A 14,829-nucleotide genomic window follows, 5' to 3' on the forward strand; every position below is an offset into this window, starting at 1 on the left:
CCAACTTCCAAGAGAAGTGGTGCTGGCTCCTACCCTGGGGGTCTTTAAGAGGAGGTTAGATGAACACCTTGCTGGGGTTGTTTGACCCCAGTACTTTTTCCTGCCATGGCAGGGGTCAGATTTGATGATCTGCTCAGGTCCCTACCTACTATGAAACTATGAATTTAGGAAGCTAGCATGCCATTTCTTTAGTAGATCTGCATCTGATGCCATATTTGTCTACAGAACTCAATGGAATTCTTAATGTACAAATTGATTATACTGAAAACACACAAGATCTGATCTTGTTCCCAATGAATTTAACGGGACATGGTCACGGCCTAAACCATTCGTACCCAACTGTCTAATTAGCCCTAAACTCCCGTATGTCCACTAAGGCTAGCAAAATTGTGGCATAAGTGCAGTTTCTAGGATTAATTATTTTTCAGATTGTTTAAACTGCAATGGTTTAGGAAGAAAATTCCCCAAAGTGCAAAAGACCTTGTTTTGGAACAAACTTTCTGTCCAATTTGCCTTAAACGTTCCAGAAAAATATTGTACTCTGTCCTAATGTCAAAATGATGCAGATGAAGTTTCAGGTAAATTAATGGGATTATGTGTATAATGAAAAGCTAGTGTCAGCCTTAACAAGATAAGGTGATTTGTGTCTCTCACTAAAATAGATGGTTATGAAGTGGGCTCTTCCTCTTCTGCCATTCATGGACTGTGGAATTCAATGGTATGTTTATTTCTAGTAAAAGCTCAGTTCATCTTCTGAAATATGTAGAGACTTGTGTTTACTTCTCTGTGCCTTGGCAGCTATACATTTCACAAATTCAAATGCAAGAACGTATGTCCCATTTCCCAAAGTGCTGGAATAGAGGATTTTGTTTGTTTCAATCATTTTGTTTGTTCCATATAATTCATTAAGTAACCACTAGTAAGCTAGTAATGAATGGACATGTAAAAATAGTAGGCCATTTGATACAGTAAATTTAGGAATGAAAGGAATAATATACAGTATTACCCAATTATCTAAGTTAATAAAGAACACATCTTCAACAATATGCAGGGACAATCTTAATCTCATTGAATTCAAAGAGAGTTTTGCTGTAGATTTCAAAAGGACCAGAATTTCACCTAGTCTGAGCATGTACTAACAGAGTGGTAAAAGCATCTTGCTATAGCTCCCAGATTGAGCTTGAGCCCTGCTCTGGGTTGAGGGAAGAAAGTGTTAGGCTACTTCAATGTCCCAAGGTTTATAGGTTCCAGGCTTATCTCTTGGAATCTGAAAGAAAAAACAAGAAACACATAGCGTTAAAGTTGTTAAGAAGAGAGAACTCACTGTAATTCCAAAACCTGTGGAGAAGTAACATGGCATCATAGCCCACTCCCCCTGCCGCCCTGGCCCTGGAGAAGTTACTATGTGCTAACACTGGGAAGGGTCATACCACAGAATCTCTCAGAAATGACTGCTGGCTGGCAGTTTCAATGCAGCCAGATCTCTAACAGGCATGATGGTGAAGCTCAGGCTCCAGGATGAGGAGCGTAGGCCACCCATCAGCTGAGTCTCCAGTTCCCTGTGCAGAGCCACGGGTTGTTTTTCCGCAGATCTTTGGACATCAGGGACCTTAAAGGAGTTATGCCCAAGAGTGAGGAGGCAAGACCAAAGGACACTGCTGGAATAGAAAGAGTAACTAGCTCGGCTCTAGCTCTCAGCCAAGAGAGAAACTGCTCCAACAAGTTTCATGGTTGTCCATTCTGTCACTGCCGAGAGCTGGTTTACACTAGTAGTTTCAAAAACGTACACATAGACACTAGCATAGGAAGGGCAACCCCTTCCATCTCCTTGCTGTTTTGGATGGGGATGTTGTTCAACTCCTACATGTGCTGGCCAGATATGCAAAGGGATTTAGGTGCCTTAATATACAGATGCAGATAGGTAGCTCGTAACTATGGCAAAGCACCTAAGCAGGTTAGGTGCCTGATTCCTATTGCTCTTCTTTGGCCCCATCATTTCAAAGTCAAACAGGTGCCTCACCTACTGAGGCACTTGTGAAAAATCCCATTTGTTCTCTCGCTGTTACTTCAGGTGCCTAAATGACTGAAAAGTTAGCTTACAATGACTTGCTTTCATCATGCAGTACAACCTAACAAATCACAGAAAATAAAAGAAGAAGAATCTCCAGCAACCTCTGCAAGCAAAATAAACCAGCCAGTAAGCTCAAGATGGCACACGAGGTTCATTTACCTTTTTTTCACCAGGTTTGTTAACATCATGTTCTATTAGTACTAACCCCTTTGTGTACTGGCAACACACTTTAACGTTTGACTTTGCCTTGACACAGCAGACCATATTTCATCCCTGGTGAATGACAATCATCTATGAAGTTACGCCAGGTATGAATCTGGCCTATTGTGCTGCCCTTCTCACCACCCAGTCACTGTATGGCATGACTTATGTTGTGTCACACACACTTGCAGTGTAGCAGCAGTTCCTTACACCAGGACAATTTGCCCCTCACTAGCCACTCTGTCCCTTTTCTGTGCTCAGAGGCAGAAGTTGCTCTGCCCAGGCTTCGAATTACACTTTGACTCTTGGGGGATCTGCAAAAAAATTGGGCTGCCCATCACGATGCCCTAATAAAACTGTAGACCCCCCAGGTTATGATTTTCCAATCTTATGGGGGGGGTCTAGTTCTTTACAGGGGACTCAGCCCCACCCTCCCCAAGCTCCCCCATAATTCGTACCCTGGTTCTACCTAACATTGAGGCTATGTTGTAAAGCTTCTGCACTCTATTTGAACAGATATCCATTTCCCATTCTGTTTGAATAGAGCTCCATACCCAGGCATTATCACTGTAATTGGGATGCTTATGAATATAGATGTTCTTGATACAGGACTCAGTCCCAAAATCCTTCTTTGGGCAACAGTACCATAGAATTCAATAGACCACTTTACTTTGGATTTACATAGGTAAATCCATCTACTTTGGACTTACATAGGTATAACTGAGGTCAGAAACTAGTGTCCTATAAATACCAAGTAAAAATAGAGTGAGGGACTCAGTTTTGCCCGCATGTAGTCATTTGCTGCCTATGTACAATTGCCCTGCAATTCCAGATGGATAAGGTATCCTTCCTCTTCTGTTCTACATAGTGTTGCCTTGAAAACAGGCTTTTATCTCAAGGACCTAAATCCCACTCTCACTGATGTCAATGGGATTTTGTGGCCACAGTTTTACTGAGAGCAAGATCAGTCTATGTATTCATTTATTTAAAAACATATCTCTCCTCTCCTATGGCTGCATGTAAGAGTGTCATACAAGTATCAGACCCTCAGATTCAAGTTGAATACATACAATGAATTCTCCAAAACAGGGGTGGCCAATTATTTTGGGCGGAGGTCTGCTTACTGAGTTGTGGCAAGCCATTGAGGGCTGCATGATAGACAGCTAGGGGCAGATAAATATTAATTTTCTAAATTTTTTAGGGGCCCTGTGGGCTGGATAGAATGGCCTGGAGGGCCACATCTGGCCCCCGGGCAGCATTTTGCCCACCCCTGCTCCAGAACATTACAGAATAATTGAAAAAATAGTCCCAATCAACTATTCACTTTTAATATCCATTGCTGTACCACAGAGAGCTTTGAAGAACAAAGGAATACACAGCTGGAGGCCCTGGAGGATCTGGGCTCTGGTGAACAAACTGATATGCAAATTAATAGCTGAGAACCCAAGAGCTCCTTGCTCCAGTTGCCCACATACACCAAGGTGTCTCAGTTTAGGCATCTCCAGTGATAACTGTGGCTGTAAACAGACATCTCATCACAGACAACTGGCACATGTTCCCCCTGAGACTGGCCCCAGACTCACCACTGATCAGGGGACGGAGCAGTTTTCTTGCTGTGTGGGTTGGCTGTGTGTTGGGGGCAGGGACACTAAGCCGCAGCATAGAAGTATAGGTGTGGATATGCGGCTTTTGGCCTGCCTCCGGGCCCGCCCACAAATTGTGCCCCTCCACAAGACTCAGGAGGCACCAGTCACCCCTGCATCTCATTTAACACAGGCCTACTATCCTGAGATTTCACCTGGATCAAACCCAGCATGGCAGTCATTTACACATTACTTTCTAAGCTGCACTACTACCCTTCAGCAGCAGGTGGCCACAGAGAGCACAAACTTGGCCAGCTTGTCTGGCAATGACCTGCAATAACCTTCCATACAAAACCATGTCCCCAGGAAGAGCGTTAGCACCTTCTTATCCTCATACTTCAGAGGAACCTGAAGTGAGAACCCGTATGTCTGTTGGTCCCTGAGACAAAAGGCTTTCTCTTGGGACAAATGAAACATCTATTTACAGCTGTCTTGAGGACATGCGGATCTGAAATAAGAAGGACTCAGCTCACTCAGGACTATACACATTAAAACAAACATCTTAAATTATTCCCAGACCTTATCTGGAAGCCAGTGGAGGGGAGCTTGCATGGAGCTACATTTATTCCTGGGCTACGGATACAGAAGGAAGTGAAATGACACCCGGAAAAGTCAGCTCATGATTTATGAAGAACATTTGAGTTTCTCTACATGCAAGGGAATATGCATGTTCAAGTTGATATCACCAGAAATCCTGGTTTTCTCTGATTTAAAAAAAATAATCCCCAATTTTCAGTTTAAAAAAAAGTATATATAGTAATATATACTATATTAGTATATATAGGTATGTATCTATATATTAGTAGTGTTTCATTTTAATCATGGAAAAATGTGGAAGCAGGGGGGGGAATTACCCAAAATTTGGGGATTTTTTTTAAATCAGAGAAAACCAGGATCCCTGGTTATCACTGAAGAAACTGCATAGATTTGTTAGAATCTGTTAAATTCAGAACTTAATTCAGCTCAACCTGTTTGATGATTGCATATCTCTAAAAGTTAGCACCTAATGCACCAGCAAGAAAACATAGAACAAAGTATTGTTGATTAAATAGAACACAAAGTTCCAGCAATTATAATACACTACATAAAAGATGAAGCTAAATGATCATTTCGTGTGGCCAATCAAAATGCAGATTAATTCAGAATACGCAGGATTGGAAACAGGATGAAGCAGTGGCTAAACTGGAAATGTTTCCAAAGAATTCATAAAAACTTCATTACCATCTCAGTAAAGTCATCGGCACAGACCATTCGAATCTGCTCAGTGGTAAGGGGGCTGTTCAGTGTGAAGTTCTCTGGTAATCCTCTTTCTTTCCTCACAGAAGCTATTGCATCCCTTATAGCGAAGAACACAGAGCTCCCAAGGAACACCCCAGCTTCACCCATGCCCTAGGAGAGAATAAGGCAGTTGAAGAGGTTTGAGTTAGAAATTGGCAAGTAGGACCAGATCCCTAGCTGGCATAAATCTGCTGAAGTCTGTTGAACTGGATTAATTTACACAAACTCAAGATCTGGCCCAGATCCTTAAGACAGCTGATAGATTTGAACACAGTAAATCTCCTCAGACATCTCTTAGCTCCAAACCAGGGAGCTGTTAAGGACTAGGATTTGGCCCATAGGGGAATATTTATAGATAAACCATGAAAAAATAAGTAAAAATAATTATGACTAGGACTGCATGGGTAACACTGGAAAGTAACTAAACAACTCAGGATTTTCAGTAGAAACCTAGCTTCGCTATACACAAATTCACTACAAATGGTACTCTTGCCTTATGATTAAATACACTGTTAGGACCTCTGGGATCAACTGTGCATTATTCAGTCTCTGAAAAGAAGTAGGATGTCCTCTTTGCCCTTAGCATCTTCTTCATTTGAAAGAGGCTATTTGTGTTAAGCCAGGGATCAGCAGCGTTTCCCAGTGAGTTTTCCATTCCAGCCAGAATGTCCTAGCTCAGGTCTGCGATAGACCAGCACTATGACTCAGAAGCCTACGTGCATCTCCCTGCCCCCAAATTGTGTGTGTGCGTGTGTGGGGGGAACAGGGGGAAGGGCAGAGGCATTCATACCTGATAGGTCATAAGTGTCCAACATGGATTTTCTCCCAGAAATTTTCGCTTCTCTGGTTCAATTATTTCAGACACTAGGCCAGGCAGTGCGTCTCCCTCTCTCAGCAGCCAGAGGCCTGCACCCTACTACAGTTCCACTTGACTCTACTCTTGACTGGACAACTGGTACATACACCTTGCTCTGACTCTGCACAGGCATGGATGAACCCTTGAAATAGGGCAGACAGGAAGGAAGTTCTGTTCCAATGGGAATGCTGGACTCAGCTGCCACAGACAGCTCTCACAGGCCTCTTGTAGGACACCAGGAAAGTCACCTCAAGCCCTGTCTACCTCACCTCTTCACCAGGAATAATAACTTCCTTTCCCTGCCCTTTGTCAGTTTGTCTGTTCAGCCTTTAAACTCTTCAGGGCAAGCTCCTTCTATTATGTGTACTTAGAGCAGCTGGCACAGTGGGGCCACATCTCAGTTGGAGCTTCTAAGTAGGGGCGTGCAAAGCGGGCATTATTTATTCAGATTTCGCCCGAATCAGGGACAGTGATTCAATTTGTTGATTCGGATCACTGTCCCTGATTTGATTCGGCTGAAGCTGAATCTGAAGATTCAATGCTGATTGGTGCTGACATAGACACAGCTTTTAAAGTTTTTTCTACATACCTTGAGGTAGCAGGTATGGCTCGTGATCACTGCAATGATCATGGAGCGTCCCACAGGAGTGTGGGGGGGCTCTCCTTCAGGTCCACTTCCAGGTCTGCTGGGGGGCATGCTGAGGGGCTCCCCTGTACCTCCCCAGCTCGGCCCTATACAACCCATTATCTGGCTCACTTACCTTGGAAGAGTAGATGGCGATTGGATTTCGTGTATTTGGCAGGAAGTAAACATTGAACTGCTCAGGGATGTCACAGACAGCAGGAATTTTGTATGTATCTGGACCCAGAGTGTACTGCTTTCCTTCTGGAGAAACTTTTATTTCTTCCATTGTAAAAAGTCCTACCCCTTGAATGAAGCCACCTTCAATCTGAGGAGAAGAACGGAAAAATGGGAAAGTAGTAGGGCCGTGTGAAATGGCACCGTTCCGTTTTGTCTTGAGTTTCGACAGAACAGCCTTCTGTTTCGAATTTCATTTAGATTTGAAACAGTTGTTCCATTCTGTTGAAACAGAAAGGCTGTTTCAATGCTGTTTCAAAGCTTTGCTGGGCATGGGAAGTCTGACTTCCCATCCCCTGCACTAAATCGCAACCGGGGTGGGGAGGCAGCACATCCCTGCGCTAGATCGCCTTGCCACCCCCTGCTGGATCTTGCACCAGGAATGGGAATTCAGCCCAGCTGGACTGACTTCCCATGCCCAGTGCTATGGTCAAAATGTTTTGACTTTCCAAATGTTTCGCCTAGCCTCATTTTGTTTTGAGGCTATTTCAACAGCCTTTGTTTTGTTTTGATTTTGCTGTTTCAACCTCAAAATGAGTCAAAACAGTGTTGAAATGAAATGACCATTGAAATTTTGCACAGCCCTAGAAAACAGTATCATCCATTTAAAACATTAAAAACCCATTGGCAATTTAAGATTTAGATCCACACATTCTTTTCCCCTCCTACTTTCCTTTTGTGGTCAGAGGCATGTGCTTTTCCACTGTTTCCCCCTCCCCTCCTCCTGCCACTGCTGCTTTCCCCACAGTCCCAGGGGCAGGTAGAGCTTCAGAGCTGCTCCGGTCCCCTCCAGTCTGGCTGTATGGGGACTGGGCTCAGCTGAGACAGTGACAGTGGAGGCAGCAGCGGTACTTGGGGGAAGGGGAATTTCCCCTCCCTGTGCCTGTTCCCAGGGGACTGGGCCAGGGTGGATGAATCCCCCCTGACCCATCACCACTGCTGCTGTTGTATCATATTCCCAACTGAGCCTACCCCCCCTACAGCTGGACTGGAGTGGGCAAAAACAGCTCTGAATCTTCCCCTGCCCCTGCAACAGCAGGGAAAGCAGCAGCAGAAGGGACATGGGGGGAGGAGAGGGGGACTGGGAAAGGGACATGTCTCTGACCACAGAGTGGAAGCAGGGGGATTCTTACCTGTATTCAGGACCTTAAAAAGTTCCTAGAGGTTCCCTGTACCTAATCTGCCTTCACCAGTAGGTTAGCAGGGGAAGTTGGGAGTGGTGGGTGCAGCCACCCCTGTGGCACAAGTTTCTGTTCTTTCACACTTCTTTGCCAAATCCTGGATCCACCCCTGGGCAGAGTTAATGGGGGACAAAGTTGTCCTTGTCTTAATTGCACAAAGAATTACACTTGGTCAGAGTCTGTTCTGCCTTTTATCAGGGTTAATCCAGAATAATATCACTGGAGGCAGTAGAGTTACTTCAGGTTACTTCAGGTTAATACTGGTGTAACTGAGATCAGAACCTGCTTCACTGATTTCAACAGGTTTACTCACAGGACTAATACAGAGAAATTATCTCCATACTGTAACATAGGGGGTGCATCTACATGTGCAAATAGTACGACTGAGTATACTTCGGCTTAATTTAAGGCAGACTAAACTAATCAGGACCTCATCATCTCCACGTGGTTTTAATTTAAACTGCTGTCAGATACCACTTGTATCTGATGGGACTATCCAGCAGCGCAGTTAGTCTACCGCACTCTAATTGCTGCACGCATGTAGATGGTGACACTTTACTATACAGCAAATTAGTCTGCTGCACAGTAGAAAGTCTTGTGTAGACGTGCCCAGGTAGTGTTATTAATTTAACACGCCTTAAAAAAGGAAGTGTGGATGGAAATTCAAATCTCTTTCTAGAGAAGTGATCACATATTCTTAATTGATAGGCTGGATGGAAACTGAAAGCAGGCCAAAGTAAAACCTATGTTTGAGATGTACAAAACCAATGGAAGTGCATAGGCCATTATTACTGGTGATGGTTGTTTTGTAAGTTGGATATAAAACTTGAGTAAATGCTAAAGTATGGTACTTGAACCAATTTGGCAATTGTTTTGAGTGAATAACAGGTGTATTTTATTTTTAGAGGGGACATAAAGAAGATGCAGGAGCAAGAAATTCTTATAATACGATGTAAATAAAGACTGGCTTATTTTTCCGTTTACATCACCCTATTAGTTGCTTTTCCTTTGCCATGTTCCCTTGAACTCTATAAATAACTGACATATTTATGGGTCAGTTGCATGACAACTGACTATTATATCCATGGAAATTACACTGTTCTGCCATTTATGCCATCCTGTCCCAAACAATTGGTACTAACACAGCTTTTGTCATTGCTGACTTTGGTCCAGTGTGCATATATTTGAATTAACACCACATAGTCTCAGACCTACAATTTAAAAGATAGTTCTATTCAGGACCTACAGATTTTTCTGAGATATCAAAGTTCCTGGAAGAATGGTATCAAATCACAGAACTGTGAGATAAAAGTGAATTTGAATTCAAGGCCACCTCTGTATATACATATAGATATATCAGCTAGTTGAAGTGAGACTACAAAACAGGCAATATATAAAAATTAATTTCAGTTGTGTCAGGCCTCAGAAAACTTATTGCTAAATTTTGGTACCACTGACATCAATTTTGTATTGCAGTAAACACAAGGAAAGTAGGAGTTGTCTCAGTAATTACAATAGTTTTGATTTCTTTGTAGGCCAAGGTTAGAATAAACAAGAAAAAGCATTAATTTGAATCCTAGTCTTTCAAGATGCCTTGGATCTCCTGATAAATTGTGATTGAGTTTATAGGATCTGGAGTTACTTAACATATTCCAGAAGATACTGGATGAGCAGTTTACTGAATCTGGCATCATTAACATGTGTTGTTGAAAAGTGAATACTGCTTCATTTTGGGCCCCAGGCCTACATGCATTAGAGTGAATTAATGGATTCTGTTAGATTCAGTAGACATTTGATTGACCCGTTAATGGAAAATGCTTCAATATAAAGACAAAACTGTCATTAATATCTACTGTAAAGCAAAAATAGGGTTGTAATCAAACATACCTGTCCTATATCTACAGCTGGATTTATGCTGAAACAAGCGTCCATGACAATGTCTGTTCTGATATTCTGTTAAATAAATAAAGCTGGCATAAGATCATATTCTACAAACAATATAAACAGGTGTTTTTAAACCGTGTGCACCTGCTACATATAAGAATATTATGTGCCATTAGCAGAAGTATTGCAGATTTAGTCACTCCATGCACCAAGTTGTGTGCATGGCACTACAAGTAAAAGCAGATGTTGGATTTCTCCAAGGAAGAAGCCTTTTATCCCAGCATCCTACACTATCTCCTGGGCCAACAATCAGATGGAGGATAAACTCAACTTCTGTTTTCATCCTCTGTTAACTGTAACAGGAATATATTTGAAGCAGGAGTACCTGGGGAGTGATCTTTGTTCTACATGTGCAGAAGATACATATTTGCTGGTCCCAAGTCCCAGCCAGGTCTGCCTGTGGATGTAAGAAAGTCCATATGCACTGCACTAGCACAAGGAAAGGGCATGGTTGTTCCACTTCTGCAGCTAGATAGTATTGTCAGAGGTGTGGTAGTTGCTAAGTGTATTTACCCAGTGTCCCTGGAAGTTTTTGTCATTTCACAAGGCAATGACTTGGAGTTGCTGATGGTCTGGGACCCCTCTGCATTGGCTTACTTCATGTGATAATGGCTTATATTGCTTCAGTAGAGGTGTTTGAAATAGGGGGTCTTACTAATTGTCTGGGCTTATGTTTTACAGAGGACCCAAGTAGCCCAGTTCAGTCTGTCAAGTCTAATTTCAAGGCCATAGTGCCAGCTGGATATATTATTAGCTATTCTTTACTTCTGCTATTCCAATGCACTTCTTAGCCTCAATTCTACTAGTTAACAACAGATTTTCTTCTAAAAGTGTTTAACAATATCAAGTCTCTGCAATATAATCATTTGGCTGTTAACTGAAAGGTTGGTGGTTCAAGTCCACCCAGGGATGGTGTGTTATTGGTGAGAAATTTACTATTTGCTTTTGCACTGGTACAGGCTGGGGACTGACTGGCTAGGTAGCAGCTCTGTAGAGAAGGACCTGGGGGTTACAGTGGATAATAAGCTGAATATGAGCCAGCAGTGTTCCCTTGTTGCGAAGAAGGCTAACAGCATACTGGGCTGCATTAGTAGGAGCATTGCCAGGAGATCAAGGGAAGTGATCCTTCCTCTCTATTTGGTACTGGTGAGGCCACATCTGGAGTACTGTGTCCAGTTTTGGGCCCCCCACTACTGAAAGGATGTAGACAAATTGGAGAGAGTCCAGAAGAGGGCAGTGGAAATGGTTAGAGGGCTGGGGCACATGACTTCTGAGGAGAGTTGAGGGAACCGGGCTTATTTACTCTGGAGAAGAGAAGACTGAGAGGGGATTTAATAGCAGCCTTCAACAACCTGAAGAGTGGTTACAAAGAGGATGGGGCTAGACAAGTGGTTGGCAAAACTCAGCTTGCCAACTGAGTGGATCTGGCATGCAGGCAGGCACCCACCAATTAATTGTATCCGGCCCTGCTCGCGACTGCTCCTGCTGCACTCTGCCTGAAGCCGAGTCCCACCCACTCCTGCCTGGAGATGCGTGTGCTGTGGTGCTCCCAGCCCCCGGCTACCAGCAGGTGCAAGCCTCAGCCAGCAGGCACAGCTTCCAGGCGGGGCTGCTGCTGCTGCAGCTACCCAGGTAACTGCTGGGCTCCCCTGGCCTCCAGCCACTTCTCCTCCTGTCCCTGCTGCAGCACTCCGGGCAGCAGGTAGGGAGAGGAAGCTGCAGCATTGAGGGGAGCGGCGTGGGGCGTGGGCTCTGCCTGCAGCTCGCTTTCATCCTGCTCTTGCATGGCTAGGCAGGGGAGTGTGTGGGTGGAGGTAGGGCATGAAGGAGCTCGGCTGCTAACAAAGCCCTGCCAGGCAGGCATGGGGACAGGCAGGTCAGATCAAAGCAAGAGCCACACATCCCACCACCAGCGTACCCACACCCCCCACACCTCCCGCTCCCGCAACATACCCATACACACACATATCACACCTCAAATGCACCCACACCCCCCCATACACATTGCACACCCACACACATCTTCACATGCACCCATACCCCCTCACATCCTACCGCCTCATACCTACACACACCCAACACTGTCCCACACATCCACACATGCACCCACACCCCCACACCCCTCCTAGACATACCCCCACCCCCATCATACCCCCCCACACACCCAACACTGTCCCACACACCCTGCACCTCAACCACACCCACCCCACACCCACATGTACACTCACACCTCACAAACACACACCCCTCCCACACCAGGCACACACACACACACACTCTCCTCACATATCCCACCTGCACTGTACCCACACTCCATGCACACTGACACACTCCGCAACCAACCACATGCTCTACATATACCCCCACACACACAATATACAAACAAACCCCGCTCCCAAAGAAGTACTTTCTGGGCAAAGGGAGAGACTTTCAGTGGCAAATGTCAGGGGCTAGGCGGTGGGGCTTCTGGTCCCAAGATGGTAACCAAGGGGTGGGGCACCTGTCAAGGGGTGGGACTAACTTTGTGGCCCTTAATGCCTTACCAAAACTCATTAAGCGGCCCTCCAGCCAAAATAATTGCCCACTCCTAAATAGTCTACTATTCTCAGTGGTGGCAGAAGACACAACAAGGACTAATGGTTTCAAGTTGCAGCAAGGGAAGTTTAGGTTAGATTAGGGGTGGGCAAAATACAGCGTGCGGGCTGCATCTGGCCCACGAGGCCATTTTATCCTGCCTGTGGGGCTCCTAAAATATTTAGAAAATTAATGTTTATCTGTCTTTAGTTCCTGTCAAAAATGACAGAAAACAGGGGCAGTGGGACCCAGGGGAAGCTTGGCAGTCTCCCGTAATAGCAGTTCCACCCCCCAGGGTGGAAGTCCCAGCAAGGACCATGTGGCCAGAACCTCAGATAAAGGTGGGGGGGGGGGTGAAGGGCAGGGGAGGACTGCGATCAGGAAAGGAGCCTGGGGAAAAGGAGCTCCTCCTCCACCCTGTGGCCCGCGTTCCCTGCTGCAGCTGCTCACAGCCTGCGCAGGACTGTCCTGGGCAGGCACAGGCAGCCCCACATGGGCTGTCAGCAGCTGCAGCACAGGTCGCCAGCTATGGGCGGGCAAGGGACTGTTTTTCCCATGCTCAGCACCAGCTTGTAACCTGCCCTGCTGCCAGCCTGGACCCTGCACCAGCTCTGGGCTCATTCACTGGGGCTGTGTATGTTGGCAGCAGCTCCAGCCCCCCAACTTGCTGCGCCAGGCAGTGTTTGCTGCTGCCTGGCTGGAGCTCACATGCTGGGCAGCCCAGAGGCAGCGGTGGCAAACACTGCCTGGTGCAGCAAGAGTGGGGGCTGCAGCTGCTCTCACTGCAGAGCAGCCCTGACAGGCATGCCCAGAGCTGGTGCGGGGCCCAGGCTGGCTGTGGGGGCGGGTTACAAGCTGGTGCCGAGCGTGGGAAAAGTGGCCCCTCACCCGTTCTGTGGCCAGAGCCCCGCACTGCAGCCACTCATAGCCCATGTGGGGATGCCTGTGCCTGCTCAGGACAGTCCCATGCGGGCTGCGAGCAGTTGCAGCAGGGAGTGCTGGCCACAGGGTGGGGGAAGGGCTGCTTTTTCTTGCTCTCAGCACCAACTTGTTCCCTGCCACAGAGCAGGGGGTCAGGGCTGCACGCTGCCCCGGCCTGTACTGCGGGGCTGGGGGGGCACTGGGAGTGAGCGGGTGCACGGGATCCACACCTGTGTTCCGGGGCCAGCACCAGCGGGTCCCAGAGCAGGGTGACAGGAGTACAGGGTCCCGGCCGGCAGGGGCTTTATGGAGATGGGCCAGCTCCCCAGTCTCCCTGCTGGTGCAGCCCAGCCCAGCTCCACAGACTCCTGCCAGCCTATGCCCCACTTTGGGCCCTACTGGTGCTGGCCCTGGGACATTGGTCCCAAGACATTGGGACACTGGTCCCAAGATGGTGACCAGGGGGCAAGACACCAGTCAAGGGGCAGGGCTAGCCATGCAGCCCTTGACAACTTGCCAAAACTGGGTAAATGGCCCTGCGCCCAAAATAATTGCTGTGCCTGAACTAGGTGGAGACATGGTGGGGTGAAACTTTTGACTGGGCAGTAGACATAGAGGGCTATAGGTTGTTTAGAAGAGATAGGAAGGGGAAAAAAGGTGTGTGTGGGGGTTGCGCTGTATGTTAGGGAACAGTATACCAGTTCTACCTTCCAAATGGGACCAGTGGAAGGCTTAACTGAGACCCTGTGGGTCAAGCTCCAAAAAGGGCGGGGGGAGAGGGATCTGGTGGTAGGGGTTTATTACAGGCCACCACATCAGGAGGAAGAGCTGGATCTGGAATTCTCCAGGCAGCTGGGGGAGGCCTTGTGTGCAAAGGATGTTGTGGTCATGGGTGATATGAATTACCCTGAAATCAACTGGGAGGAGCAGCCGGCCAGGTCTAGCCACTCACGAAGGTTCCTGACGTGTGTCCAGGACCTACACCTCGTGCAGGAGGTACTCATCCCTACTAGGGAAAACACCATACTGGATCTGGTGTTAGCCTCTGGGGATGACCTGGTGGGGGAGGTGCTAATACAAGGGAGGCTAGGGGATAGTGAACATGAAATGATCCAGTTTGCTATTCAGAGAAAGGTGGGGAGGGTAACTAGCACAGTGCAAATACTTGACTTTAGGAAAGCCAACTTTGATGTGTTCAGGGCAGTAGTCAGGGAGGCACTCAGAGCCCAGGGGGTAGCTAGTATGGGGGTCCAGGAAAGGTGGTCCTTCCTCAAGGAGGCTATCCTTGGGGTGCAGCAGGA

At 46.5% G+C, this 14,829-nt stretch overlaps 2 protein-coding genes across 2 annotated transcripts in view; both read right to left on the minus strand.

Annotated features, from left to right (window-relative positions):
* The window catches only part of BZW1 (basic leucine zipper and W2 domains 1), a 37,333-nt gene that overhangs the window by 20,236 nt on the left and 2,268 nt on the right, over positions 1 to 14,829 (minus strand). The window contains exon 2 of the mRNA XM_019553804.1: positions 2,104 to 2,109. The gene's annotated coding sequence lies outside the window, so the exon portion shown is untranslated. The remainder of the gene's footprint in view (positions 1 to 2,103; positions 2,110 to 14,829) is intronic.
* LOC109322697 (aldehyde oxidase 3-like) overlaps positions 802 to 14,829 on the minus strand; it is a 71,166-nt gene continuing 57,138 nt past the window's right edge. Inside the window, exons 32-35 of the mRNA XM_019553801.1 lie at positions 9,977 to 10,042; positions 6,811 to 6,999; positions 5,137 to 5,304; positions 802 to 1,267 (exon numbers count right to left, since the gene is read on the minus strand). Coding sequence (XP_019409346.1) covers positions 1,214 to 1,267; positions 5,137 to 5,304; positions 6,811 to 6,999; positions 9,977 to 10,042 — 477 coding nt within the window. The 3' untranslated portion in view covers positions 802 to 1,213. The remainder of the gene's footprint in view (positions 1,268 to 5,136; positions 5,305 to 6,810; positions 7,000 to 9,976; positions 10,043 to 14,829) is intronic.

The sequence above is a fragment of the Crocodylus porosus genome, unplaced genomic scaffold (assembly GCF_001723895.1).
Source record: "Crocodylus porosus isolate Cpor-Errol unplaced genomic scaffold, CroPor_comp1, whole genome shotgun sequence".
NCBI lineage: Eukaryota > Metazoa > Chordata > Crocodylia > Crocodylidae > Crocodylus > Crocodylus porosus.